The 26,143-nt window shown below is 54.8% G+C and overlaps 10 protein-coding genes across 10 annotated transcripts; 6 read left to right on the top strand and 4 right to left on the bottom strand.

Annotated features, from left to right (window-relative positions):
- The first annotated feature begins 326 nt into the window (after window positions 1-326).
- On the top strand, window positions 327-1,363 carry BDZ99DRAFT_255876 (uncharacterized protein). The gene has a single exon (XM_033713737.1). It carries the CDS (start codon window positions 412-414, stop codon window positions 1,123-1,125), a length of 714 nt encoding a protein of 237 aa, XP_033580396.1. The 5' UTR covers window positions 327-411; the 3' UTR covers window positions 1,126-1,363.
- A 1,671-nt stretch (window positions 1,364-3,034) lies between these two features.
- On the bottom strand, window positions 3,035-3,772 carry BDZ99DRAFT_382489 (uncharacterized protein; the record flags this gene model as incomplete). The annotated part of the gene is made up of 2 exons (XM_033715280.1): window positions 3,035-3,321; window positions 3,556-3,772. Coding segments are annotated over 2 exons (504 nt in total), but the record flags the coding sequence as incomplete, so codon positions are not given.
- Window positions 3,773-3,798: 26 nt separating this feature from the next.
- BDZ99DRAFT_382046 (uncharacterized protein) lies at window positions 3,799-4,363 on the bottom strand (the record flags this gene model as incomplete). Its single annotated transcript, XM_033715266.1, has 3 exons — window positions 3,799-3,949; window positions 3,996-4,232; window positions 4,287-4,363. 3 exons carry the CDS (start codon window positions 4,361-4,363, stop codon window positions 3,799-3,801), a joined length of 465 nt encoding a protein of 154 aa, XP_033580394.1.
- Window positions 4,364-4,558: 195 nt separating this feature from the next.
- BDZ99DRAFT_381870 (Clavaminate synthase-like protein) lies at window positions 4,559-5,475 on the bottom strand (the record flags this gene model as incomplete). Its single annotated transcript, XM_033715261.1, has 2 exons — window positions 4,559-4,579; window positions 4,648-5,475. 2 exons carry the CDS (start codon window positions 5,473-5,475, stop codon window positions 4,559-4,561), a joined length of 849 nt encoding a protein of 282 aa, XP_033580393.1.
- A 112-nt stretch (window positions 5,476-5,587) lies between these two features.
- On the top strand, window positions 5,588-6,606 carry BDZ99DRAFT_460665 (c-myc binding protein). Its single transcript, XM_033719434.1, has 3 exons — window positions 5,588-5,726; window positions 5,776-5,940; window positions 5,994-6,606. Exons 1-3 carry the CDS (start codon window positions 5,705-5,707, stop codon window positions 6,266-6,268), a joined length of 462 nt encoding a protein of 153 aa, XP_033580392.1. The 5' UTR covers window positions 5,588-5,704; the 3' UTR covers window positions 6,269-6,606.
- A 93-nt stretch (window positions 6,607-6,699) lies between these two features.
- BDZ99DRAFT_486667 (uncharacterized protein) lies at window positions 6,700-8,717 on the bottom strand (the record flags this gene model as incomplete). Its single annotated transcript, XM_033722793.1, has 3 exons — window positions 6,700-7,680; window positions 7,745-8,038; window positions 8,085-8,717. 3 exons carry the CDS (start codon window positions 8,715-8,717, stop codon window positions 6,700-6,702), a joined length of 1,908 nt encoding a protein of 635 aa, XP_033580391.1.
- A 1,108-nt stretch (window positions 8,718-9,825) lies between these two features.
- Window positions 9,826-11,398, top strand: BDZ99DRAFT_381782 (cytochrome P450; the record flags this gene model as incomplete). Its single annotated transcript, XM_033715256.1, has 7 exons — window positions 9,826-10,070; window positions 10,119-10,156; window positions 10,212-10,262; window positions 10,315-10,524; window positions 10,583-10,919; window positions 10,973-11,261; window positions 11,315-11,398. 7 exons carry the CDS (start codon window positions 9,826-9,828, stop codon window positions 11,396-11,398), a joined length of 1,254 nt encoding a protein of 417 aa, XP_033580390.1.
- BDZ99DRAFT_255822 (uncharacterized protein) lies at window positions 11,395-12,130 on the top strand. Its single transcript, XM_033713736.1, has 6 exons — window positions 11,395-11,435; window positions 11,486-11,536; window positions 11,589-11,614; window positions 11,668-11,741; window positions 11,789-11,833; window positions 11,902-12,130. Exons 1-6 carry the CDS (start codon window positions 11,432-11,434, stop codon window positions 11,942-11,944), a joined length of 243 nt encoding a protein of 80 aa, XP_033580389.1. The 5' UTR covers window positions 11,395-11,431; the 3' UTR covers window positions 11,945-12,130.
- Window positions 12,131-13,130: 1,000 nt separating this feature from the next.
- BDZ99DRAFT_438578 (uncharacterized protein) lies at window positions 13,131-15,943 on the top strand (the record flags this gene model as incomplete). Its single annotated transcript, XM_033717628.1, has 2 exons — window positions 13,131-13,791; window positions 13,860-15,943. The coding sequence occupies 2 exons, from the start codon at window positions 13,134-13,136 to the stop codon at window positions 15,611-15,613; spliced, it is 2,412 nt and encodes an 803-aa protein (XP_033580388.1). The 3' UTR covers window positions 15,614-15,943.
- Window positions 15,944-16,913: 970 nt separating this feature from the next.
- Window positions 16,914-25,373, top strand: BDZ99DRAFT_568630 (uncharacterized protein). The gene is made up of 3 exons (XM_033727804.1): window positions 16,914-17,540; window positions 17,682-23,211; window positions 23,278-25,373. The coding sequence occupies exons 1-3, from the start codon at window positions 17,232-17,234 to the stop codon at window positions 24,894-24,896; spliced, it is 7,458 nt and encodes a 2,485-aa protein (XP_033580387.1). The 5' UTR covers window positions 16,914-17,231; the 3' UTR covers window positions 24,897-25,373.
- Window positions 25,374-26,143: the final 770 nt, after the last annotated feature.

The following is a 26,143-nucleotide window of genomic DNA, read 5'->3' as shown; positions in this document are numbered from 1 at the left end:
ACCAGCCTTGTAAAACTATTCAATCTAGACACCTACACCCGCAGAGGCAGACCTCCCGGGCTCTCCGTGAGCATCTCGCCATCGTCTACGCCGTGCTTGAGAAGAGGTATCCACGGCGCAGACGACCCGACTTTACCGTACATCCGTACGCTAAAACTCCACGCTCATTCGCAACAGCCGTCATCATCTGAACCGAGCTACCCCTTTGCTTGCCTACCTGCTGGGTCGACGACTCAAGCATCGGAAGCTCTGCTCTTCTGTGGGACTACCGAAGTCCCTCTCTCCGGAGAACCCAGCAGCTCATCATCCCTTCGTTGGGAACGAATCCAGATAGCAGAGTCATCTCTGACCGTCGACGGGAGCAGCTAAAAAGGCTAAGCGACGGCCTTGATATTAGCTTTGCCACCAACCATGGACACATATGGAAGCCACAACGGCTTTCTCGAATGGAGGCTTTCCTCTAAAAGCATTATGGATATCAGTGCACAGCACCAACCAGGAGCTCATGCAACACACCCTCAGGAACCTTACGAAGGCAATCGTGCTCATTCCTGGACGGTGGCCGATCAAGTGTCTCACTATCCCCAGGGAGATTATCTGCCTGATCATATCAATGCACAGTACAGTAGTCCTGTCCAACGGAAAGTCGACCAACGTAGCGAAGAGTACCCTCAAACACGCGGCAAGGGGAGCCTGGAGGCCAACAGCAATGTTCCCATCTGGCTTCACCCTGTACCACACGATGTTCACATAGGACAACGAGCAACTAGACCGACTCCTACACCATCGCTATCGATGTCTCGAACTGTCAGTGATGTTTCCTGGAACCCCGAGGCCAACAACGTTGAATATACAACTCCCTATAGCCTATTTGATGGGACTCTTGAGCATGGTAGCTCCAACAACCAATGGGCAGTGGATGGACTATTGACGAATCGGAGCTACTCCTTCGCACAAGGAGCTCAGTCAGACACCTTCGCCAGTGGTTTGAATCAGTCGTTGACATCGGCGGCCACTAGGAACGACAATAGGAGATGGCAGCCGCAGCGAAATGAAGCAATGGGACCTTACGGAATGGCTGAGGATCATCCCAATCAACCGGTCTTCGCACGCTTCGTCCCGTAGTAAGTGGAGCCTCTGTTCCAAAAGAAAAAATACCTCGGCTGACACACTTCTCAGTGGTAAAGATGTATCATTGGAGGGAGATTGCCAGAAGGTGCAAAGGATGGAAACACCGCCGCTAGTCAATCCCAAGCCTACATTCGAAACGTCGCCGGCAGTACCCTCCCCGCAGTCTCCCGTGTCGCGTTGCGATTATCCGAATTGTCGTCAGACATTTAAAGGGGAGTCGAGGGCCGGGAATCTAAAGCGACATATCAAGTCCTCCCATCGGGATCAGGTTGGTCAAGTCCTCGCGTGCTCAGTGCCTCGGTGTATAAAGATGTTCAAAAGAAGCGACTCGAGGCTTAAGCATGAGCGGAAGAAGCATCCTGAACTCCACCGACTGCCGGCGAAGAAGAGAGCAGAGACCGGAATTGCACGTCCAGCTGAAACTCCTGGTGGCAGCTGAAGGACTTCGTTTGAGGATACCTTTCTAGTCATTACAGGAGCTTTATTAAGCCGAGGTCTATCAAAAACAGGTTATGCCTAGAATTGTCCGACAGCGTTGAGCAATCATGGCTATTAAGGGCGGAGGGTATCGGAGGAGGAACAGGGCTGCCTTCTCCGCCTTTACGGTCCTTGTGTGGGTTATGAAGGCAATGACCAACGAGCACGTACATACATGCGTCCAAGGTGCAAGATAGCATGCATATCGCCAGGGTTATCGCGAAGGTCCTCTAGTGTTGCGGTGCGTTGTTGGGGTGTCGTATTGACTCGGGGTCGATTCGACGATTCGAGATCGGGAATTTTCTATGTTCTTGTGTTGTGAGATGGTAACGGCCTAGTCATGAGTCATGGCACTTAGCTACGATAGCAGCTACACTGCACAAGAGGCGGTCTACTACATCTGGCGTGTATGAGAGCGAAGAAGGGGTGGTATGTCGTTGGCGTTAGGGCGTCGTGATTGGACATGGGCTTCGGATCTCTAATCTCTAGGGAGGCGTTCCGTCCCATTGACAAGGTGTAGCTTGCTACCTATTATAGGCACTAAGAATTAATCAACGAACATTTCTTTTTCTTCTTCTAACACTAAGTATCTCCCAGAATACATATCCTGTGTTTCTAGCACTACTAATATGAACTCCTCATTCTTTGAAAAGCTACATCAGGTTTCTTCGCGAACTGGCCGGACGCCCGACACATGCTAGCCCTAATGTCCTCCTTTTGCCCAACGTAACAGCCCTACAGGGGCAAAGCTGCATCCAAGAAGTCGAGAATAGCAGCGGATCATGCAAAGAAGATTACTTCAGGACGTATGCAATAAGTATGTCGATATGCAGGCGATGACGTGGAAGCCTATCAATGGTCATTCGTAGCTTGAAGGAATGTACTCGGAAATGTCGGACGCCGCTAGGAGCACGAAAAGGTATGTCGTATTCCTGCGATGGAAACGGCTCGAGCTCAGGATGCAGCAGGACTCTAATCGAGCTCTGGGTCATTTCATTTAAAGATTTGCCGAAACAGTTGGTGTTTGAAGCAGCATAGCCGACCATCAGGAGGTCCAGGAGTCAACACATACTCTTTCCTTCAAACGATTATCCCTTTGCACTTATTTCTCACGCACATCCCCTCACTAAGCTACGCTTTTGATACTGTGGATCGTTTCTAAATTCATGAAATATCGAATATAGTATGCATCACCTAGGCTATCTATTCCGGCGGAGGTCGCAAAAGCAATATCCGTCCATAAGAAAGTTCACATGATAGCCACCAATCCGTACCCACCACTTCAAACAATACATACGACCGTGCAGAGTCAACTGGGTGAAAATTGAAACAGACTTTGCCCAGTCTCCTAACCCAGCGCAGACTGATGCTCTCTCTAGGCGACGACATAGAGCAAGGGCCCAATAGCACAATGATGAGCGCTTCTTTAACGCACAGGCAAGTTCTGTGACGCTGTTCCACGGTGCAGATTCGCGGCTGCAGTCCGACGCAATCCACCGCTCTGCCGGCTGCTCGACTTCAAGCCATTACTGAACCTGTAGCCGCTCGGCCCTCCACCATTCGAGTTGAGATCATGCAGCGTCTGTGAGTTCATCGCATTGCCAAATTGCTGGCTGGATTCACCGCCTAGAAAGACGTTATTGCGAGCGCCGCTATGAGCGACCGGCAGACGACTTCTGTGTTGAGAGGGAGTTGTGGAGATGGGTGCAGATTCTGTTTTAAGGTATAAGTAAGTATCACTCTGTGTATCCAAAAAAGACCGAGACATACGGGCAGTCCAATTCCTGGAGCTTTGTGCTTGGTTAGTCCAAGTTGGGCCCATGCCGTTAATTTTCTCTCGTCCCTGCCCTCCCCCACTTCCTGAGCTAACGCTTTCTTGTTGACGGTGCTGATTCGCTCCGCCTTGCTGATCAAGCGTAAACTGCTGAAACTGATGCTGAAGGCCACTGCGTGTGCCAGGTATTCTATCAACGAAGAGATCGCGTCTGGAGGTGTGGATGGTGTGTTCAGCTTCGTCGGTAGCAGCGGTTGCTACGTGAGAAGCCATGACCTGAGCCTTGAGAGACTGATACAGCTTCTGGATTTGCTGCTGGGTTTTGCTTTTTTCACGAAATGCTTCGACAAGTTCATGGTTCTTCTGCTCGAGATTCTTCTGCTCGGCTTGCGCGGCTAGCTAAGGGTCAGAATGGCTCAGCAACATCTTTGAACGGGGTTGTAACCTTGGAGTTTTTCTTGCAATGTCTTGATCTCGGAATTAGCTTCGAGAATGAGCTTGTCCATCTGCTGACTCAAGTTCCCATAGTTTTCTGTCAAGGTCTTCGCGAGATACTCTTGGTATACGCTGGTGATGTCAGCGAAGGAGGCAGTGGTCACAGCGGGATACCCACATCTCTTGTGATGTCTGGTAGCTGTAGAAAGCTAGGCCTCTGCTGGCGCATTCCATGATGATGTTTGGGCTCAGCCCGCTGAGGATGCTGGTCTTGTAGTCTTCGGTAGGATTGAGTTGCGCGACGACTGCATCGTCTGGATTGCTCAGCTGAGTAGAGCATGCGGGACAAGTCCTCGCGATGCCTGCAGAGCTCGAGAGCCCCAGACTGTCTGAGCAACGGATGCAGAAGACATGACTGTCACGTGGTCAGAAGAGCGGGTGGATAGCGCAGGTCAAGATGAGTGCTGACCTGCAGGTAGTGACGACGGCGCGATCGTTGAGCTGGGTGCGGCATTTCAAAGAGTTGCACCTGAGCGTGTAATCCATCGCGCCCGGCCTGGACGCGCGATGAAGGTGGGAGGGGTGGAGGACGAGGTTTCTTCAGATGAAGCATCTCGGAAGAGCGTGACTTCCCGTTGCGGATTCCCACCTGCACGATTCCTTGCTACACCTAGATGTACAGTATCTACAGCACTCATAGTACAATTCACACCTTGGATCCTTTCTTTTACTACGCACAGCTCACCGGAACCACCAATTGACCTACGCCGAGTCCAAGTCGTTAGCAAATACGCTCTACGCCCGCCAGCCATCTTCATCTTTACACTCACCGATCCTGTGATCCCATCTCCAAAGCTTCTCACGCTATGCCACCAGCCCTTGGGGATAAAGAGGCCGTCCCCGCTACCCAGAATAGCCTCCCAGCCCTGTGCCTCTCCCGCCTCTCCCCAAATTGCATCCTCCAGCCGCTCCATCTCCTCGCCCTCCATCATTTCTTGGCCCCTCATATTTGCATGCCCATTGGCCGACCTCGATTGTTCGTAGACAGCCCTCCCTGCCCCCGGCTCCATCAACCTAACCACCTTCTGCCCTGCCAATTGCACGAATATGTTCGGGTTTGGATCCCGGTGCAAGGGAGTACGCGTGGGCGGACGCCCCAACCACAGGCTGTTCGCATATATATCTCCCCTTCCAGCTTTTAGAACAACATCAGGCGTCGGGAGATCGGCTTGGAGAGGCAGGGGAAGCGAGTCGAGCGAGCACTGGGCGAGGTAGAGGTTGCCCGGCGAGGAGTGTGAGGAGGAGCAGGATGCTAGAAGTACCGAGAGAGGCGCTTCGAAACGCTGAAATGTCTGTGAGTGATGCTCAGCATCGTCAGGCATGGAATCCGACAATGGATGCGTCGCGCGCGTCAGCTCCAGTGGGACGATGACGGAGCCATAGGGCGCCAAGTAATCAGAGTTTAGCTGGTGAAACCCGGGCTTGAAAGAATACGGATCAAACCATCTAGAGATAGCAGGAATTTGGTGAAATTGGTTTCGCAGGAGAGCCGGGACTCGGGGGTTGAAGTGGCTGGTACGAAAGCTGTCAATGCTGAAAGTGTCCAGGAAGTTCATGGACCGGAAACGCGATATTCGAGAACCGAGGCGAGCAGACATCGATAGCAGCAAAAGTCTGTGGGCCCTGGGCGTTGTGATGTCTATATCCCTAAAACAGTGAGGTTCGTGAAGCGAGTCGCGATGCGGTGAAATCTCGCAGGTCTTCCGACGCGACCCCTCCACCACTTGAGAAGAGTTAAATGTGTTACCGTCAGCGTCAGCAACACCTGGCCTTCTTCCTTTTCATACAGCCAGGTCTACCTTAGCTGAACGAAGCTGACAATCAGCTATGGCGTCCCAAGGCCAGCAAAGTACATCCCCACGAATAGCCTCATGCGAATATTAGCTGATCGCATATAGTCGAACTCACGAGTCTCAATGTCCAACAGCTCAGCCAGTTGAAGAAGCAGCTCGACAGCGAGCTCGAGCACCTCACCAGTTCCTTCCAATCGCTGCGCACAGCACAGGCCAAATTTCGAGACTGCCTAAAGTCGATATCCGCGGGGTTGAATCCCAAGACAGCCGGTATACTTCAACCCCCCCCCAGAGGCACCACCAGACTAACGCAACGCATATAGACAAGCCTCTCCTCGTCCCCCTAACGTCCTCACTCTACGTCCCCGGCACACTGGCTAGCAGCACACATGTCCTCGTCGATGTTGGGACCGGCTTTTTCATCGAGAAGTCGACGACCGATGCAACCGACTTTTATACCCGCAAAGTAGCAGATCTTGAGGGCAGTCTGAAAGATCTAGAGCAGATCTTGCAGAGCAAAGCGCAGAATCTCAGGGTGGTGGAAGAGGTGCTGCGGTCTAAGGTCACCAGTGGCCCGCAACCCCAGGAAGCGCGGTAGGACTATTGGATGGACTGGAGGGACAAAAGTACGATTAGTGAAAAATACATTTGAAGTGGCCTATGACTCTCTACTACATTATCTCAAGCCTCTGGGGTCCCTTGTGCTCCCTATGCGACCTTGCTGGGTCTGATCGCGGACTGGGCACCGTTGAAGTAGTCACGGAAGCACCCCATACATGCTCCCTCGAAAGTTGACCGTGGAGTGCATATAGACGTGGCCTAGGTGCTGAATCAAGACCTCAAATCTCCTCACTCTTTTCTTCAGTTCTCTAGATATGTAATTCGAATCATGCTCTACGAACTAGGGCATGCAATCATATATACATAAAGTCTCCCAACAGCACTAACATCTGTGGAGGTTCCTCCGACTATCTTCTCCAGCATTCCACCATCCAATCATCGCACCATAATTATATCATCACAGCTCCTTCATAGCTTTGCCTCTGCTCCACCCATCGACTTGCCCGTGAACGACCCAAAGTAGGCGTTCAAAGCATCCACAGTACCAGTCCCCTGTTCCAGCTTCACCACACAACCAACATAGCCATCTGGCCGCACTACCACCACGCCGCCTTTCTCTTCATCTAGCCCTATCTTTGCATGCGCTGCTGCTTTCGCTTCCGGTACCCGTGCGTCCCATATGTCATCTGCGTACACGTGATCTCTGTACCTACTCAGCACTGGTGGGAGCAAGTCGTCGATCTCGATCTCAGCGCGGGGTAAAGCCACAACGGTCGTGAGCGTCAGGAATGGCGTGTGCGGGTTATGGCGCTCATGGTAACGGTCAGTGTCCTCGTTCTGGTGAAGGTATGTTGAGAAGAATGAGCGTGGAGCAGTCATGTAGGTTGCGAGGTCATCGAGTGCTGCCGAAGAGATCGCAGGAGTACCGGCAAAGATGTACAGGCGGAAGGAGCCGTTGAACGGAATCTCTTGCTCGAGGTGGACGACGTTCGCGTCCACAACGCGGGTTACAGTGGCAGGGGTAAGGATGCGGCCAGTGCGAAGGTGTGTACCCTTCTGGTAGGACAGGAAGAGGGGCGACTGAGCTGGGTGTACGGGTGACCAGTTGTAAATATTTGCATCATAAGCAACACCATAGCCACTGGTGAACTCGCAGCTTGCTTTGAATGTCTTGACGAAGTCATTCTCTTCCGGTTCGTGCTTCGAGGCGGCTTGGGCGGCGGCCTGAGTGTTTGCACTGCCGACTTCGCCGGCGGAGGGGATGCGGGCGGAAAAAAGCTTTGCATAGCGTGCGTCAAAATCAAGGAGATTCTCAGCAACGAGCTTGCGCTCAGACTCGTACGTGTTGAGGATGGAGCGAGAAGCGAAGCCCGACTCGACATGGTGGATTTTCCATGCAAGATTAACAGCGTCGAGGAAAGCAGTGTTCATACCTTGTCCAGCTTTGGGCTATATTGCTGTTAGTCAGAACTAATCCTAGGGACAAAAATGGCTGGAATGGTACGCAACTTACGCTATGTGTATGGCAGGCATCGCCGCCCATGAATACTCTTTCGTCCAGCGTGTAACGCTCAGCAATCCCCTGTCCGATTGGGTAGGCTGAATACCATTCCACACGGTCCCATTCTATGTGGTAGGGTTTTAATATTTTCTTTGCGTGTGATTGGACCTCCTCCTCCGTGGCTGTTTTCCGTGGGTTCCAATCCTTGTCTGTCGAGGAGGCAAGTTGTATGTACAGCCTGACCATGTTGTTCTCTCGAGGGATCACCATAATGGATCCTGCGTCGGAGTGGATAGTACATTTCATCTACTTCCTGTCAGTCAAGAACGGCATAGTGCTGATATAAATGTACCTTGATGTCTGGAAAGTCGGTTCGCACGACACCGTCCATGACACCCCAAACATGAGCAATGGGGTCTTTGTGATGTATTTGAACTCCCAGTTGGTCTCTAACGAAGGACCTTGCTCCCTCGCCGCTAAACAAGTACTTTGCCCTGACTGTTTCTTTCGAGGTCCCATCCACGTGAGCCAGATTCACTTCCACGGGGTACACGGGGTCTTTCCCATCGTTCTTAAATCCAGTGATTGTCCATGGCCGCTGTATCTGTCCTCCGTGCTTTTCGATGTCCTCGATGAAAACACGCTCTATCAGTCCCTGGTGCAGCAAGGTTGTGAATGGGTACCTGGCGTCGATGAACTTGGGACAACTCGCCCAGGTGCCTGTGCGGTGGATTCCTTTCGCCGAAGGGTCCCAAAACGCGACTTCGTAAACCTTGGCTGGGTCGTGTGCCATGATCTGCCGTTTTAATCCCATGTTTCGAAGTAGATCGAGGGATCGAGGTTGGATGCCATCTGCGCGACCAGTCGCCGTGGGTTCGGGTCGATTGTCAATGTGCTTTATTTTGTAGCCCCACCTAGCAAGGCTCGTCGAGATGGTCAAGCCCACGGGCCCTGCCCCTATTATCACGATATCGTAATTCTCCATCGTGGGCCCTGTGAGTGCTTCAAAGGGCTTGAGGAAATCTAATGGAAAACTAAATGAATCTATAAGAACCAGAGATGTTTGAAAGGAGAAAGCTGATATGAAGTAGACGGAAGACTACGAGGCAACGGTTTATAAATGGTGCATATTGTGAGATTGAGATGGGGGTGTATGTAGAAAAGGTTTCGCTCATTCTGTTAGCCGCCAATTACATCACTTTATCCAAAATAACCCGGGAGTAAACTCGGATCTTGACTGCCTTCTACTACCACAGTCCCTGCCTGGGGCCCCGCGTTCGTTGCCGACATCGTGCCCGTATCATTTTATGATGCGGGGAGAGCGCGCCAAAAAGGGACGGATGGTGAAGTCGGTAAGTCGTCGTCGAGATGGCCGGTGCGGATTCGCGCTAAGCGTGCGTCGGACGAATCAGAGCGAGGGCAAAAGATGCTAGCTGCTGTCATCCCTTCCTTCCACCACCACTCGGCAGACGCCGCCGCCAACGTCGTCGAGCACCTTTCACTTCTTCGGCTGTGGGTTCGGAAACTACACGTGTGCACGTTCCGAATTGTGTCGCCGTTGGTCTCAGGCTAGGACCCCGCCACACTTCGGCCGAACAACTCGTTGTGTACCGTCACAACTGCCTTCGAATGTGCATATACAGAATATCCTCTAGACCCATCAGCGCAATAGTGGGCCAGACGACGATTTACAAGACGACGATTTACAGGGCGCCGACCAGCCCACACTTTAACTCGATAGTCGTGGATCGATACGCTCAAGCGTGTAAGGGTACGTGCTACGGCGGGCGTGTGTATACGTAGAGAGAACACGGTAAGTGTACAAGAAGAATGTACGGTGGAAAGCCTAACGACGACAATATGCTTAAGAAGCAGTTTCCTCGCCGTTCTATTGCAACCCATTTCTACGTGAGGCTGTGGTTCGGACCTGAGACCCCAAATTTCATTGCTTTTATTAGCTATGTTGTCTCTCACCTGCTAAGATCTTGAGTTCAGACGACAACCTACCTCCTAGCTTCTTTCAAGCTCTCAGCTCTTCCTTGGCTCAACTTTGAAACCTCACTTTGGTTGTTCACTGCAAGAGAATCATGGCCATGTGGAACAACACCGACCAGAACGGCCTTCTTCCGATCTTGCTCTGTCTTCTGATAGTGCTACCCACTATCTATGTTGTCTATCAACGGGTTTTCTCCCCGTTCGCAAGCACTCCGGGGCCATTCTGGGCAAGTCTGTCACGGCTCTGGATAGCCAAGCACTCTCGAGATGGCGACCTCAACCACGTAATGATTGATCTACATAAGAGATATGGGCCGCTCGTTCGAACAGGCCCATATGAAGTGTACGAAGCGCGAAATTTATCTCCTACAACGCTGACATGATGTTTTAGGAGTGTAGCCGACTTGACAGCTATTAAGAGTATATATGGTCTGTTTTTCAGACGGAGCTGTGTCGTCGGCAGACATCTGCTAACAAAACATAGGGGCCGGCACCAAGTTTCGAAAATCAGACTGGTACTCCGTTTGGCAAGCTAGTTGACTATCTTCAGCCCTAAGTAGTGCATTTTATGAATTATTGACAGGGAGCTCGCAAATTCGATCTTTTCGGAGAACGAAACGAATCCGTGCACGCAGTTCAGAGGCGGCTTGTCGCCCAAACATACTCCATGGGTTCCCTCAAGGACCTCGAGGAGTTTGTCAATGGTGCCATCAAAGGATTTATGCGCAAGATGGGCGGATTTCAGGATTCGAAAGAGCCGGCAGACATGGGCAAATTAGTGCAACTGTTCGCGTTCGGTAAGTCCCTGAAGGGATGCTCACCACCAGACTCTTTGTCTCATTTCATGTGTCGCAGATATCATTGGAGAGATTACTTTCTCCAAGACTTTCGGTTTCGTGGATGCCGGCATGGACGATGGAACTTTCAGCTCCATTGAAGGTATCCTCCGTTCCGCGTGCTGGCTTGGCCAAATACCCTGGATATACCGGCTTCATCAAACCCTTATGCCTGTGATTGGGAACCATCTTGGGGTAAATGCTCGTCATGGCGGAGTTCGAAACTTCGCTATGAGTGAGGTTAGATCTCGAAAAGACCGCGGGAGCGACCGGAAAGATATCCTCAGCAAGCTTTTTGCTGTGAACGAGAAGAAGCCGACTGAATTTGACTTGAATGTAGTGGTATCCATGGCTACGTAAGCTTTCCGTCACGTATCAACATTTCAGTGTGACAACTTACACCTGGCAGATCAAACATAGCTGCCGGTAGTGACACGACGGCTATATCAATTCGAGCCATTATATACTACCTCTTGAAGAACCCTACACACAAACAACGACTCGTGGACGAGATTGATGGCCTGCGACGACAGGGGAAGATAAGTGACCCGGTTTCGCTTAGCCAAGCAGATAGTATGCCGTACCTGCAAGCGGTCATGTACGAGGCTTTACGCGTTCATCCAGCTGTGGGGATGAGCTTACCGCGAGTCGTACCCTCGGGTGGCATAGATATTCATGGCAAATACTTTCCTGCTGGCGTGAGACTGCCCAGGCCGAGAACCTGTGACTCAGATACTGACAAGAGGTGTAGTCTGTCGTTGGCGTCAACCCTTGGGTGGTCCACCGCAACAAGGAGGTTTTTGGGGACGATGCCGATGACTTCAGGCCTGACTGATGGCTCACTCAAGATGAAAAGGCCATAGGAGATATGCGTAAGCTTGAAGCTTTGCCGCCAGACTTTCGGTCCTACTAAAGCCATTAGATCGGTTCTTCTTCGCATTTGGTTCTGGTGCTCGGAGCTGCATAGGAAGAAGTAAAGATATCTCCCTTCATGATAACTGGACTCGAGCTGACCTTTTACACAGACATCAGCTGGATGGAGATGTCCAAGGTACCTGCTTCGGCCTGAAGACTGTCTCAAGCATATGTTCTAACCTTTGATAGCTTATCCCTACGCTGTTCATGCGGTATGACCTCACTCTAGCTGATGCCAATGCTGAATTGACGGAGAAATGCTGGTGAGTTGTACTCAGTTTGCATTGCATGGCTCTGTTGACACGCGCAGGTGGTTTGTCATTCAGAAAGGGCTATATGTGAATGTCCGGAGGAGGTCCGTCAATGGGTCTTCCTGAGTTTGCTTCCGCCCCATCACTTACTTCCGCCAACTCTTTGCTGCAGGCAAGAGACAAAGGAGGTTCCACGTAGAGCCTGGTTTGATTAGACTGTTGAGGCTTCAACCACCTTTTCGCAACTAAGTCAAGAATCCTAGCTCTTGGCACTTGAGTGGAGGAATAGCAAGGGAGTTACTAGCATCTGGCTCTTATTGCCTGGGAAGCCTTAGCTGGCATGGATTCATCTGGAGCAGGAGGTAACTAAACAGGATGATGGCAATCTGACTTGAAACCGTACGTGGTACTTCCCACCGCAGCTGTTGACATTTGAGGGAGCACTGCCAGGCACCCTTGAACAAAAAGTGGAAATTCTCAAATCAGTGCTTCCATATCGAAACTTTCCATACTCTAGATATGCACCCCCTCTGGGCACGTGTGCACTAGCTTAGCACTGCTTGAGGTCCTCCGATACGTTATCAGACATTGTAAACCTACAGTTTTGACGAGCGTGATGGCTTGCCGGGCCACGTCAGACGGTGCTGGACTGCTCCTTTAAGTTCAACGCAGCCTGACTGCCGCCCCGACGCTGAAAGCCTGAGCTGAAAATGTCCGTCTCCACGTGTGACATCTCGGCATCCGATTGAGGCTGCGGCGTGGAGAGACCCCGGCACGCATCATACAGTAAGAGGCGTCGTCCACGCTGGCCGCGGCATGCAACTGTGCCACAGAGTTCTCGGTTGCTCCAGCCCCTCTAGGGCCTTCTGCTACGTGATCTGGAGAAGGAGGTCGCTCAAGAGTGACAGCGCTGCGGCTGATGAAGGACACAGTAGACAGGGCCGCACTTGGGACCGCAGAGAGCTGCCCCTAATAATGCAGGCGGCGCGCCAGTCAGACGTGGGCAGCAGATTTCGCCCTGCAGCATCGCCAGGCACCGCCTTCAACCATGGCGTGGCGGGCCAATGCTTCCCCAGACTAAGTGCGGGTCTCTCCCGGGTGGACATTTGGAGGTGAACGCCCAGGGACGGTGCCACGGTGCACACGCCGCCTTGGAAAACCTTGACAATTGGCCTGGAGCGTCCCGTGGGCGTCTCCTTTGTGGCCTCACCTCTTGACGCTCTCCTCCTCAGCCTGCGCCGCCGCCGTGTGCTGAGCGCAATCGCACACGACCTCCGCCGTCCCACGCAAACCCACCGCTCGCCATGTTTTAGCTCCACCTCGCCAGGTCCCCCCTGACCGCGCAGACCACCGCGCAGATTTGCTTTCCCACCGGCCGCCGGACTTCCACCCTGGCAGCTCGCTATGGCTGCACACAATTTGGCCCTTTCCATGGGCCTCCCGTCTCCCACGCTCACGAACCCCGATCTCATCCTGCCCGAGGCGACGACGCGCAGCTTTTCTCCTGGGCCGTATGCCCAGCGACCACCTTCTCCCTCCTCGCTGCTATACTACCCGGCGCAAACTGTTAAGCTCAGCGCTCTGCCAGCTCGTCGGGGCCCCAACCCGCGAATGATGTCGCCTCCCGTGACGGCGCGCTCGTCCGTCAGCACCCTTCCGAACATTGCTGAAGTCGAGGCGACGCCGAAGCAGCGCAGCCCGCGCGACCAGGTCCTGGCCTCGTCGCCCACCATCCGAGACTCCATCTTAGGAAACATGGACAACTGGGATGCATATAAAACAAGGAGGCTGAGCAATGCCTCGAGCTCTGTTCACAGTGAAGACTTGGAGAACATGAAGTGGCCGGGGTTCGAAGGTACCTTCGACGACAGCGGGGTGGTGCTGGACGAGGACGAGGAGCACCAGGGGGACGCACACAAGCCAGCGCCAGGCGACGAGGAGCTGGACAATGACCCATGGTCAGACGAGCAAGACGAGAACGATGATGACCCCTACTCCTCGGCCGCCTTGAGCAGAAGAGCGGAAATAATACTGGCGAACGCGAAAAAGAGGCTGAATGTGTGTAAATGCTTCTGGACAGCTGGACTATTCACTGACATGCTTGATAGGTCATGGAAGGAAACCTGAGAGGCGCCAGACACTCTCTCATGGCAACACCGCCACCGTCATCTTTCAACACCGCGAAGATGGCGTCGGAGCTTTCGCAGCACCTCTCGGCTGCCAGAGACCGAGACCGACAACTGTACGGGGGCCTTGGGTTCATCCCACCCCGGCAACGGCCATATCACTCCTCTCCCCTCTCCACCGGCAGTCCGAAACATTCACGCGTCTTCAGCGAGACGTCGGTCCCATCTCCGATTTCTGCCAGAGTCGCAAACAAAGCAAACGGAACTGATAGACGCTCATCAAGTGCACTGGGTCCCACAAGCGGGCCATGGTCACCAGTCGACGGGTATTATGGGGGCCACCCCTCGATCAGGGAGACGAAGAGCCAGGAGGTTATGCGCGACCACCGGAACGGTTGGACTAACGAGGGCGACCACCCCTTGCGCAAACATTCAGGGTCGCCTACTCTCGAACCCTTGCCTGAAAATGACCCGCCTGAGATGCCGAAGCTGCACCGGTCCGCATCAACTACTAGCGACCTCAGGGTTCAGATGAATGAACTAAAGGGAAAGATATCTACGTTAAAGCAGCGGGCGCGGGAAGATGGTCTACGACGCCGTAGCTTGCAGAGCCTGCGAACTCCCAGCCCCTTTACTGCTGCTGAAATATGGTACTCCGGAGCTGATGGATATAAGAGTAGCCCCATTTCTGCGGACGCCGGAGTCGGCTTCAAGGAAGAGCCTGTGCATGCCACAAGAGAGCTGTACGATGAAGACACCAACACTTCATCCACCCCAAAGACCATTCCCTTAGACCTACATCTAGGTGACCAGTCCGGCGAGCATAGGGTGCTTAAAGGTGAGGGTCACAGCGAATATCAAGAAAGCAACTACGAGGACGCAGAAGAGATTCCCAGAGAGTACGAGGGACTACCGGTTGAGGAGGGCGACCTCGATGACATTGATTTCGTGTCAGTCGATAACGACGATATGGCTGAGAGCATATACGAAGACGCAGCGTACGACGTCCCTGTTGCGGCGCGCCACGAAGATCGTCTGGACGCTTTCGACTATGAACACTTCTTCCTGCACAGTGCCATGGGGACATACAGCTCCGGCAGTCGGCGATCTAGCTCAAGTTCTGCGGGCTCTGCAGATTCTGCCGAGACCACCAGGCCGATCACGGCAATTATTGAACCTGCGGACCTGCAATCCACGCCGAGGCAATCGCGCCCTGGACTGCACCAGCGCAACGACAGCGCTTCTTCAGTCTCTACAATGGCGACATTTGCGACAGCTACCGAAGGAAACGGGTCTGACGATGGGTCTGATGATGCCAACGAACGACTGGACGAGTTCTCCCAGCGAGTATTGGCGCAGCCAGCGCAACTGAATGGCATCCACCACGTCGCGGACAAGGATCGGCCAGAGTCAGCTATCAACTTCTCGACCCCACGTGGCTCGCACTATGCCAAGGAGTCATCCGACTTGTCGAGCCAGAACTCGCGGGGGTCGTCTCCAGGGGCAGACATCGTCGGGGGACTACGGGCATCGAAGATTTTCTCAATCTTGTTGGAGTCGTCGTCGACAGAAGGCCGACGGTTGTCTCTCAACGAGCACGAGAAGCAGCTGATATACGGACTGGCAGCAAGCTTGCAGCAGGTGTGCACCAATCTGCAGAGCACAGACGGGGACCAGTACGAGCGCAAGGCATGGCGCCGCCGCCTCGACGAGGCACGGAAAGTGCTCGAGGGGGAGGAGGGCGACGAGGCATTCTGATAGCACAGCGTAGTGAGCTACTATCCTTTCATTTGTTGGTTTGTATCTGTTTCCCCTGTCTGCTGCGGTTTAGCGATCTTGATTCTACCGACTAAAAGACCACGGTCGTGCTAATTGTAATCTCATTCCGTCTTCTGCTTCTACATATGCTTTCCTTGCCTATATCTCGGTTCAGCGGAGAGTTCGGAGTGGTTTCGTGGCTTCTCGGAGCATCAATGGAGCATCAGATACCCTGCGGGACGACTTTACGGAGGGAGCGCTGGCTCCCGGACCTTCTGTATACATATTATATACCCACCATAGACACACCAAGCATTAGGATTAGAGCGTCCCCGGCTGAAGTGCACGATGCATGACGCACGCCGATGTTCGGGCCATTTCTCCGCGCGCGGCTCTTAAGTGGTGGCTTCGAGCCCGGCATGTCCCCTTGGGTTTCCAATATACAGCTGTCAGCGACCCACTGGCAGCTGTCGAACCGCGTGCGTTGTTGCCATACCACGGGGCGCGAACTGGGCCCTCTACACTGGGCTGCAGCGCGATTGGTACTGGGACGGGAGCGAGCCGTGGCGCTGGAGGCTAGAGCACCAGCAGCGCTGGAGGCTAGAGCACCAGCAACGCTGCCCATTCGCGCACGCGTCACGACACCTCGCTGCAAAGGGGCGTCGAGCTTCACCGCATCTTCTCTTCGCACAGCTCTCGAGCGCCCTTGGACCCGCGAGGGCCAATTGCGGGGCGCAGAACGGCTGCGATGGGCCGCTGGCGTCCGCAGAAGCCGCCGACATAGGCAAAATCAGCCTTCTGGGGCCCGACGCTGCGTTGCCCTGCCGTCGGTGTTGCATCTGGTCGCTCATGCGCGTCACGGCCGGCAGCTGGAGGACAAATTTTCCTGCCCTGCTGCATTTAATGTGTACCCCGCGGCCAGCCTCTTGCCCGCGTGCTGCTTGACACCGTACAGTTCACATTGCACTCGTTCCTTTGCTCTCCCGCTGCTCGCCCTCCCCCGTTCTCCTGCTGCCAGCCCCCGTGCGGTGAGGCGCCCCATACCGTCTCAGCCAGACGACGGCGATACCCTTTGCGGCGCCAATCGCTATCGGCGGGCAATCTTTCCCGCGTCGAGACAGGGGGCATTTATCGCGAGAGGCGTTTCGGCACACACCACCCACACCTGCACGCCGTTAGTGGACGCACTCCTCCAATACCCATGCGAGCCTTGTGACCGTCCCCTTCGCTGCATTCCCGCCGCCAACCTTCTCCTGCGTCCCCTCAGCGCTGAAGGAGACTCCAGTTCGCTCCCGCCGTCCACGCCCCCTCCGACGGGCTCCTCCAGACATCCATTGTGCATCGCCCCCGGCCAGAACCTCCCCGGCCAAGATTCCAATTCGTCGTCATTATTCGGCCTCCGCCCAGCCTCACCTCGCCCTGCACCCGCGATCTCACCTATCAACCCTCCGCCTGCGCCTTGCATACCGTGCAGCATTCTTCGATCTCGCCGCACCGCTCTCCACGACCTCGCCTTCCTCCACGCTGCCGCCCGCACCTCGAATCCCTTCAATGTGCCCAAGTCCCCCGCCTTGTTCACTCGATTCGCGCGCCTCCGGAGCCCAGGGCCCCTCGCAAAATGCCTCGATCCGCCGCCTCACGCCGCCCCGCCGACGGCGCGCCATTGCAGAGACGAAAGATCCGGCCGCCATCGAGAACTGGATCGGCTGAGCGGGGCAGTGATTGCGCCTCGTGGAGCGGCGGCTACGATAATAAGCACGACGCGGCTGCGAGCCAGACCGGCAGCGACACCGAATGGGAGCAAGAACCGGTGCTCGAGCTCATGACGGAAATTTACGAGGCTATGGACCGTCTGGAGTGGAGTGCGGGGATTGGGGAGAAGCGCGCGTCGAGTCGTGAAAATCCTAGGCCTGCACACGATATCTCGGTACGATACGTATTCTTCTATCTACCCTATTTGCAGATTCGAATTCGGGGATTGAGTGCCCGTGTGGACTGTTGTTTTGATCTATATGCAATTTTTTGTTTGTTTACTTGTCTGCCTGAACGACCTCTAACGGCCCCACAGATCCACAGCCTTGCGGCTCAGATCCACAACCTACTTCCCCCCTCCCGCAACACATCTCCGGACCTCTGGATATCGGGCTCGTCCTCTGAGGTCTCTCCACCGCCGTCATACGACGACACTCTGGCAGATCTGCCACCTGACTATACCACCACAGATGCGCTAGCCACCGTGCAGATACCCAATTATTCGCTCTTCCCCTCTCTCAACCCCTCAGTCGTGTCCGACGTGCCGTCATGCCTTCGGTGGAGCGGCGCTACCTCACCCGCTTCTTCTATTCTGGACGACAAGTTGTGGTACCCGCGCGTGGACTTCTCAAGCTGTGACCCCGAAAACATCAGGAGCCATGCAAAGAAGAGCGCAAAGAAGGCCCAAAAGGCGGCAGCAAAATCGAAATGGGAGGGTGGTGACGAAGAGGAAAAGAAGGACGAAGGAGCCGCAGGCGGCGACGGAGGCGGAGGGAATGGCGACAACAATGCTAATGGCGATGGAGGCGCCGGTGGAGATGGCGGAGGAGGTGGTGGGGACGAAGGGAAAGGATATGGCGGTGATGACTGGGACGCATGGGATACCGGTAAGAAGAAAAAGGGGAAAAAAGGTAAAAGGCAAGAGGAGGAAGAGGAAAAGAAGAAGAAAGAGGAGGAAGAAGAGGCTGAGAGGATAAGAAAAGAGGAAGAGGAAGCCGCTGCTTCTGCGGCAGCTGCGGCACCGGCAACAACAGCCGATACTTCGTGGGCAGAACCAGAGGCAGCTGGGGGCGGCGATGACTGGGGTACGTTTACTACCACCACCACCAAGAAAAAGAAGGGAAAGAAAGGCAAGGTTGATCCAGTACCGCTTCCGCCTCCGCCCCCGCCTGCTCCACCCGAAGAGAAGGGTGCAAATACGGAAATCACCTTTGACGACATCAATCTCGACGATATTGGCGGCGGGGGAGACAGTAGCGCACCTAAACTCGATCTTAGCTTCGGTGACAGTGGCGACACGGGCGTATCCAAATCGCCCAGTTTTGGCTTCGGTGGCCTTGGTAGCCTCAGCACATGGGGCACCGGGCTGACCAGCAGTTGGGGCAAAACAGCATCCTGGGGGTTTGACAGCAATAACGGCGATGGCGACAAGAAGCCCGAGGAGCCGAAGGACGACAACCCCTGGGGCTCTGGAAAGAAGGACAAGAAGAAAAAGGACTCGAACCATGGCTTTGACTTCAACTTTGACGCCTTCGGTGCCGATGGTGCCCCGCCGGCGCCCGAGAAAAAAGAGGAAGAGGATGACACTTGGGGCTTTTCTTCGGCCAAAGATAAGAAGAAAAAGAAGGCCAGCCTGCTGAAGGATTCTGTCCCCGACGTTACGCCTGAGCCAGTAGTCGAAACGAAACAGGAAGACGACTTCGGCTGGTCCTTTGGCGCCACAAAGGACAAAAAGAAGAAGAAAAAAGGAGCCGTTGAGGAGCCAACTCCTGAACCCGTTGTCAACCCTAAACCTGAGCCCGAGCCCGAACCGGTGAAGGAAGAGGACCCGTGGTCATTTACTAGCGTTGCTACGACAAAGAAGGGCAAGAAGGGGAAGAAGGCCGTTGAGGTCATTGCAGAGAAGCCCATCGAAGAAACCCCTCCGCCACCACCGCCTGAGCCTGTTGCCTCGCCTCCCGTAGACGACTGGGGTTCGTTTACCCCGACTGTCACGAAGGTGAAAAAGGGGAAGAAAAGCAAAGCAGAACCCGTCAAGGTTCCTGATCCTGTACCCGAGCCAATTGTTGAACCTGAACCCCAGCCCGAACCGGAGGCAGTTGCACCGGTAGCGGTAGTGGAAGAGCCTGCAGCGGACGATTGGGGATCTGCGTGGGGATCTGTAGGTAAAAAGGACAAAAAAAAGGGAGCGAAAAAGGGAGCTAAGGTTGAAGAGCCCAAAACGGAGTCCGTGCCGGAACCCGAGCCCGCCCCTGTTGCCCCCCCGCCTGCGGATGACTTATGGGGAGACGGCGGCTGGGGAGTAACCCCGGTCGTCACCAAGGGCAAGAAAAAGGCAGCAGGCAAGAAGGGCGTTGTTAAAGAGGAGCCTTCCAAAGTCGAGGAACCGCCAAAGGAGCCAGAACCCCCTGTCATTCCGGAACCAGCACCAGCCACAGATGACTGGGGTGGTCTCGGATCTTGGGGAACTCCGGCAGCAAGTAAGAAGAAAAAGGGCAAAAAGGGCTCTGTTTCGACAGCCTCGCAGCCTGATCTAACACCTCCTAACGAACCTATTCCTGAGGTCCCTGAAATTAGCCAAGCGTTGGTGGAGACTAAGGATGCGCCGGCCGATGACGACTGGATGAACTGGGGCACTCCAGCTACCTCCAAGAAGGGTACAAAGAAGAAAAAGAAAGGGAGCCTCGTTGTGGAGGAAGTTGTCCCTCCCCCAGCTCCGCCGCCGCCGCCAGCTGTCCCAGACCCCGAACCAGAGCCAGAGCCTGAGGCTGAGACAAAGCAGGAGTCAATGGAATGGAGCTTTGGTGGCCTGTTTGGAAGCAAGAAGAAGAAGAAGGGCAAAAATGCTGAGCCCGACCCACCACCGCCTCCACCCCCTCCACCCGTGGATGAAACCATCATGACCCCTGACGCAGTCGATGAGCCCGGCGCCAAAGAAGATGACTGGGCTACACCTTCTTGGAGCAAGAAAGCCACGAAGAAATCAGGGTCAAAGAAGGACACCCCGGTCGAAGTCACCGATGACACCCTAGTTGCACCTGTACAGAAGCCCGACCCCGTCGAGGAGATTGATCCCTGGGGCAGCGGAGACTGGAACATTGATCGCAAAGAGAAGAAGAAGGGCAAGAAGGGGGGAATACTCGACGCACCTCCTGCTGTCCCCACACCTCCTGGGGAGATAGCGGCGCTAGAGGATCTTCCACCAATGAAGGAGCTGCCTGAACCTCCCGCTGCAGAGAAAAAGGAAGAAGAGCCTGCATGGGGCTTTTCGACCACCACCAAGAAGAAGAAGGGCAAGAAGGGCGTTACACCTGATCCTCCAAAGGTTGAGGCGGATGGCGGAAAGCTGAGCAAGACAACTACCAAAGACTCGGCAGCCTCGAAGAGTAAAACCATGGACAGCTGGGCCGACCTCGTGGAACTGGAAGAGCCGAAGGAGGAGAAGGAAGAGATCAAAGAGCCAGAATCTGCCGCCAACGCTGCCAAAAGCTCATGGTCGACCTGGGGCACAGCGAAGGAACCCGCGAAGGAACCCGCAAAGGAACCAGCGAAGACACCGGCGAAGAGGGAAATACCCAGAGAAAAGAGGGCTCGAGAAGCAAAGGAGAAGAAGGAGCGCGAGGAGCAGGAGAGATTAGAACGCGAGGAACGGGAAGAAAAGGAGCGTCTGGAACGTGAAGAAGAGGAGAAGCGCGCTGAAGAGGAAAGACTCGAACGAGAGGCGCAAGAGGCTAAAGAGGCCGAAGAGGCCGCGGCTGCTGCTGCGGCGGCGGCAGCCGCGGAAGAAGAAAAGAAGAAGAAAGAGGAGAGTTCTGGCGGATGGGGTTTTACCAGCCTGCTTAAGCCTAGCAAGAAAGAGAACGCCAAGGATAGGAGGGCGAGAGAGGCTAAGGAACAAGCAGAACGCGAGGAGAAAGAGCGCGAGGAAAGGGAGAAGGCTGAGCAAGAAGAGCAAGAAGGGCTGAAGCAGGAGGCCCTGGAGCTTGAGGCAGCGGCTGAGAAGGCCAGACAAGAACAGGAAGAGGCGGACGCCGCGGCTGCCGCTGCGGAGGAAAAGGAGAAGAGGAAAGCTGAGAGGGCGGCCGAGAAAGCCAGGGCAAGGGAGACGCCAAGGGAAAGAAAAGCCAGGGAGGCCAAGGAGAAAAAGGAACGGGAGCGGGAGGCCAAGGAAGCGGAAGAGGCTGCCGTCGCGGTCGCCGCTGAAGAGCAGGCCAAGAAAGACGCCGAAGAAGCGGAAGCCGCTGCGGCTAAGCTGGCTTACGACAACGAGATTCTCGAGATTATTGACGAGGCGCCGGTGAAGGGCAAAAAGAAGAAGAAGGGCAGCAAAGCAGCGGAGGCTGCCAAGGCCGCTGCAGCTCCACCCCCGATGACCGACGAAGAGCTCATCGCGCTGGCGGAGGCGGAAATAGCGGGGGCGCCGGCGCCGCTCGAGGATCTGCTGGGCTTGGCAGAGCCTGCACCTGCACCCGCGAAAGAGGAGAAGGAGGAGAACGCCGGCAGCGGCTGGGGCAGCAAGTGGGGCGTGTCGCTGCGCAAGACGAAGCCGGTCGAGCCTAAAAAGGAAGAGGTCGAGGTGGCCAATGAGATCGTCTCGGTTCCAGAGCCAGAGCCAGAGCCGGAGAAGGAACCAGAACCCCCGGTCGCTGACGACCCGCCACCGAAGGCAACCAAATCGACTCTGACAAAAGGCAAGTCATCCAAGTCCGCTGCCATCGCGGAAAAGCTCAAAGCGCTGCAAGACAAGAAGGATAAGAAGGCCGCCGACGCTGCGAAAGCCCGCGAGCCCGAGCCTGAACCTGCGCCTGAGCCTGAGCCTGAGCCTGAACCCGAACCTGAGGAGCCCCCGCCGCCACCAGAGCCTCCGCTCGTAGAAATCATCGAGGCCACGCCCAAGAAAGCGTCCTCCAAGTCGAAGAAGGCCGACAAAGCTACGGCGAAAGCCTCGTCGTCCAAGAAGAAGGAGTTTGCGCCGCTTGTCGTGCCTGTGCCCGAGCCTGCGCCAGAAGAGATCCCCAAGGTCTCCACGCCTGTTCCCGGCGGATTCCCCATGGACGACGATATCATGGGTATGGACATGATCGATCTCGAGCCCTCTCCCCCGCCTCATCCGCCCGTTGTCGAGCCCCCCGCCGCCAAGAAAGCTTCCAAGAAGGCTGCAAAGAAGGGCACCAAGACCAAGGCAGAGCCTGTAGAAGAGGCGCCGGCGCCACCGCCGTCACCGCCACCGCCAGCCCCGGAGCCGGACGCTGATATTGAAGAGTCTCGAGATATGGACGTCGACGACGTGCCCTCGAAGCTTCCGACTCCGCCGCCCGAACCCGAGAGCAAGCCTGTTGAGCCGCCAAAAAAGGAGCGCGCGAAGGTCGTTCGCAATCAAGCTGGCGCGTCTTGGGGCTTCTGGGGTGCTGCTGCTGCGGCATCAGCACGCCCGACTCCCAGGAAGACGTCTCGCGACGATGCTACGACACCCGCAAAGGTCGCCACTCCAGGCTTGACGCGGTCCAAGTCTGCCCGCGTGCCCTCGACGAAAGACAAGGACGTCATGTCAAAGTCGTCCGGGTCCGATAAGGTTAAGTCAGCTTCTCGTGGCAAAGCCTCTCGCGGAGCGAGCTTCTCGCTCTTAGGTGCCCCTCCTCCTTCTCGATCGAAGTCGGTCCGTCAAGCAACGACATCGAGGACAATTTCGCGACGACAATCGGTTGATGGCGACGCTGCCATGATGTCCCCTCCACAGACTGATACAGATATGGGCAAGGTGTCTGAGAAGGCGGCAAAAATGATGGGCATAAGGCCCTCTGTGAACAGGCGATCCACCACGAGGGAGAAGGTGAAGCCGGCAAGAGGTAAGGACTCTTCCCTAAGGATATCTGTAAAGAAGACTGGGCATCCAGCTAACACATCAAAAACAGCCATTCCAGATCCATATGCTATCAGCGATGGAGATCTCATGCTCGTAGATGAGGATCCACCATCACCCTCTCCGGCAGCGAAACGGGAATCTCGCCCCACTGCTACGAGACAAACGTCAAAGCGTCATTCAGTTGCAGTCGCACCCGACGAACCTATCACTGCACCACCCAGCGCCGACGATCCGCTGGTCGATGTGTCTGCCGAGGGAACCGCTCCAGCTCGGTCGTCTCGCCAAGATATGGACATTGGCTACAACGAAGCTCCACGTCGCGAACGCGAGTCGGCGAGGCGGTCAACTTCAAACGCTAAAAAGTCAGACGGTCTCATGGGCATGTTTGGACTTGCCTCGGCACGCAAGAGGGACCGCCCTGAGCTTGATGATCGCCGCGAGCGACGCAGAACTGCCTACGAAACCGAGGATGAACGGATACGACGGAAGCGATCGTCAACCCGTGGCGCCATCACCGACGACGAAGCCAAAAGACTACGCAGAGAGGGTCGTCGCGTTCACCGCTCCCGTCAGCCTTCCGACACCGAAGGTGGTGGCATGACTGATGCTGCTCGAGGGATGGGCGGTGCAAGTGCAAGCACCGATGCTGAGGCTGAACGAGAGCAGAAAAAGGCTGAACGGCGAGCAGTTAGGCGCGCACAGAAGGAGGCAGAAACTGTACGTGCTGCTGAATTAGCGGAAGCAGAAGAGAAGGCTGAGAGGAGGCGCGAAAGAGAGAGGGCCCGCGAGCGGGCGATTATGGATGAGAAGAAGGCTAAGCAGAAAGAAGAAAGGGAGCGCAAGAGCAGGGAGGCCGCTGAGCTTGAAGAACGTCGTCAAGAAGAGAAGCGTGCGAGACGTGTGGCCAGAGAGGAAAGGAGAACAGACGAGCGAATCATGCGCGAGCCGGAAGCACGAGAACCAGAACGCCGGCGACGAAGCGGAAAGGAAGGGGAGCCCTCACGCACCGGCAAATCTGAACGCCGCCGGTCTCACGTCGAAGAAGACCCTGCCGCTCGCAGAGCACGTCATGAAGACCGTCGTGCTAGGCGCACTTCAGAGATACACCCATCATCACGAGCGGAACCTGCGGACTACTTCGATCCCCGCAACGCCACCAACCACCGACGTCGCAGCTCTTACATGGATGCTAAGACCACTAATGGCGAGTCTTCAAGTGGGAACCGCCCGTACCTGGCGAAAGGTGGTGACAAGACGTCTTCTTGGGTCGACTCACTAAACAACGATCCTCCACTCCCCGTTCCCATGGCAGAGACAGTCCTCGATCAGCCTCCTGGTGACCAAGAAGGAGAGGTTGTCGACGAGGAAACCCCGTCTGCAGACGAGGACGTAAGGCTTCGCATTGCTGGACGACGAGGAAAGAACCGCGACAACAGAGAAAAGGAACCTCGAACTGAGCGGAAGCGAGACAGCCACCGTCGACGGGCCGCCGACCCTCAGGCTAGCAATGACGAAGAAACAGATGGCAGGAGCAAGCGCAGGAGTCACGCATATCCTCCAGTTTCCTATAACGAGCCTCCCGCGCGAACATGGGATGGCCGTCCCGCCGCTGCACCAACTGGCGGCAAGAGAGGAAGCTGGTTCAAAAAGATTGCTGGTTTGGGATAGAATCAATGATGGTGTTCATCCTTTGATGAAGATTTGCTTCAGCAACGTCTAGAATTTGAGCGTATATTGGTTATTGGAGTAGCGGCAACATCTTTCGACGCATTTCTTCCTCGGTCCATCCTGTAGTACCATCCCCATCGCTCTTCCATTTTGCTATCGGGCAGGCCTGGAGCAACACTGTATCTAGGATTGGCTTTGTTTGCATCGAAAATCTCGGAACTGCATTGGGTTGGGTATGGGCCTCATCACCACTTCCTTTTTTTGTTACGTATTATGTCATTTAGTACGGATACGACGTCTTTCAGTTTGTTTCGATTTGTATGAGCGAGCGCTTGGAGCTACTAGGATTATTTAGGTTGGGGCTTGGATTGAGTTGAATCAGCTTGGTGTTTTGAATTTCGGATTGAGAAGAGCGGAGCGAGCTGTCAATTTTCTTCCTGGGGTGACTTTGCCCTTTTACCTTCGTGGGTTTTTTTTGTGCTTGTTTTGGAGATATAGATACCCCCCAGCACTACGCACGAATACCCTATCGTTCTCTTTCTGTGGGTTTGGATTGTTTGTGGTTGGTTGGTGTAGGTAGTACGTTGGAGTTAAGAATATTCCTTGAAATTGAGATCAAGTGGCACCGCTCTCACTACATTGGCATCGACGTGAATATTAAAGGAAAAGTCTTGAAGCATGACAATGTGAAGAAGTACTGAGCCATTAAAGTTCACTCGAGTTTCACATAAACCCTTCATCTCGTTGGGTCCGATTCGGGCCTAGTTTCACCAACGTTAGCGCAGCGTCTCACCACCAGCTGCCAGCTCAAGAATCAGACCACATGCAAAATAAACATCGTCAAGCATCCAGTGTTCGTTCAAATGACCTTGTAACGAACCGTCAGGTCTAGATCCGAAGCCATCCATGGTTATGCCGCGCTCCTCAGCTAACCAGCGCCCGCGCCTCCGTGGCTGAGCTTACGATCAGGGCGCATGCGGTGACCGCCTACTTACAAGTATAGCAACATCTTACAAGCTGAGACCCTGCTTAGCCGCGACCAGCTGTGACCATCCGGTGTGATCCTTTTGCGGCGGTACGAGGTAAGTACAGCACCTAGCCAGTATATATGCATAAGGGGATCGTCAGGTACCGCACCACATCTGCCCTCAACTTCCTCTCGTTAAACCTCCTCTACTACCAAAATCTCTCGCTTCCCGTATCCTCTCTTCATTTGAGAAAAAAAAAAGGGTCCTTTCCTTTTCTCA

Source organism: Mytilinidion resinicola (genome assembly GCF_010093595.1).
Source record: "Mytilinidion resinicola strain CBS 304.34 unplaced genomic scaffold BDZ99scaffold_5, whole genome shotgun sequence".
NCBI classification, from domain to species: Eukaryota; Fungi; Ascomycota; class Dothideomycetes; order Mytilinidiales; family Mytilinidiaceae; genus Mytilinidion; species Mytilinidion resinicola.
The sequence above is the reverse complement of the archived record's forward strand: the minus strand, read 5'-3'. Positions and strand labels throughout refer to the sequence as shown.

What these genes read in the sequence shown, in the direction of transcription:
- BDZ99DRAFT_255876 (XM_033713737.1), top strand. Translation starts at nt 412, where the DNA reads ATGGACACATATGGAAGCCACAACGGCTTTCTCGAATGGAGGCTTTCC.
- BDZ99DRAFT_460665 (XM_033719434.1), top strand. Translation starts at nt 5,705, where the DNA reads ATGGCGTCCCAAGGCCAGCAAA. An exon ending in GGCGTCCCAAGGCCAGCAAA is followed by an intron (nt 5,727 to 5,775) that starts GTACATCCCCAC and finishes GATCGCATATAG; the next exon opens with TCGAACTCACGAGTCTCAAT. An exon ending in GTTGAATCCCAAGACAGCCG is followed by an intron (nt 5,941 to 5,993) that starts GTATACTTCAAC and finishes CAACGCATATAG; the next exon opens with ACAAGCCTCTCCTCGTCCCC.
- BDZ99DRAFT_255822 (XM_033713736.1), top strand. An exon ending in TCGGAGCTGCATAGGAAGAA is followed by an intron (nt 11,537 to 11,588) that starts GTAAAGATATCT and finishes CCTTTTACACAG; the next exon opens with ACATCAGCTGGATGGAGATG. An exon ending in TATGTGAATGTCCGGAGGAG is followed by an intron (nt 11,834 to 11,901) that starts GTCCGTCAATGG and finishes TCTTTGCTGCAG; the next exon opens with GCAAGAGACAAAGGAGGTTC.
- BDZ99DRAFT_568630 (XM_033727804.1), top strand. Translation starts at nt 17,232, where the DNA reads ATGCCTCGATCCGCCGCCTCACGCCGCCCCGCCGACGGCGCGCCATTG. An exon ending in GGCCTGCACACGATATCTCG is followed by an intron (nt 17,541 to 17,681) that starts GTACGATACGTA and finishes ACGGCCCCACAG; the next exon opens with ATCCACAGCCTTGCGGCTCA. An exon ending in GAAGGTGAAGCCGGCAAGAG is followed by an intron (nt 23,212 to 23,277) that starts GTAAGGACTCTT and finishes CATCAAAAACAG; the next exon opens with CCATTCCAGATCCATATGCT.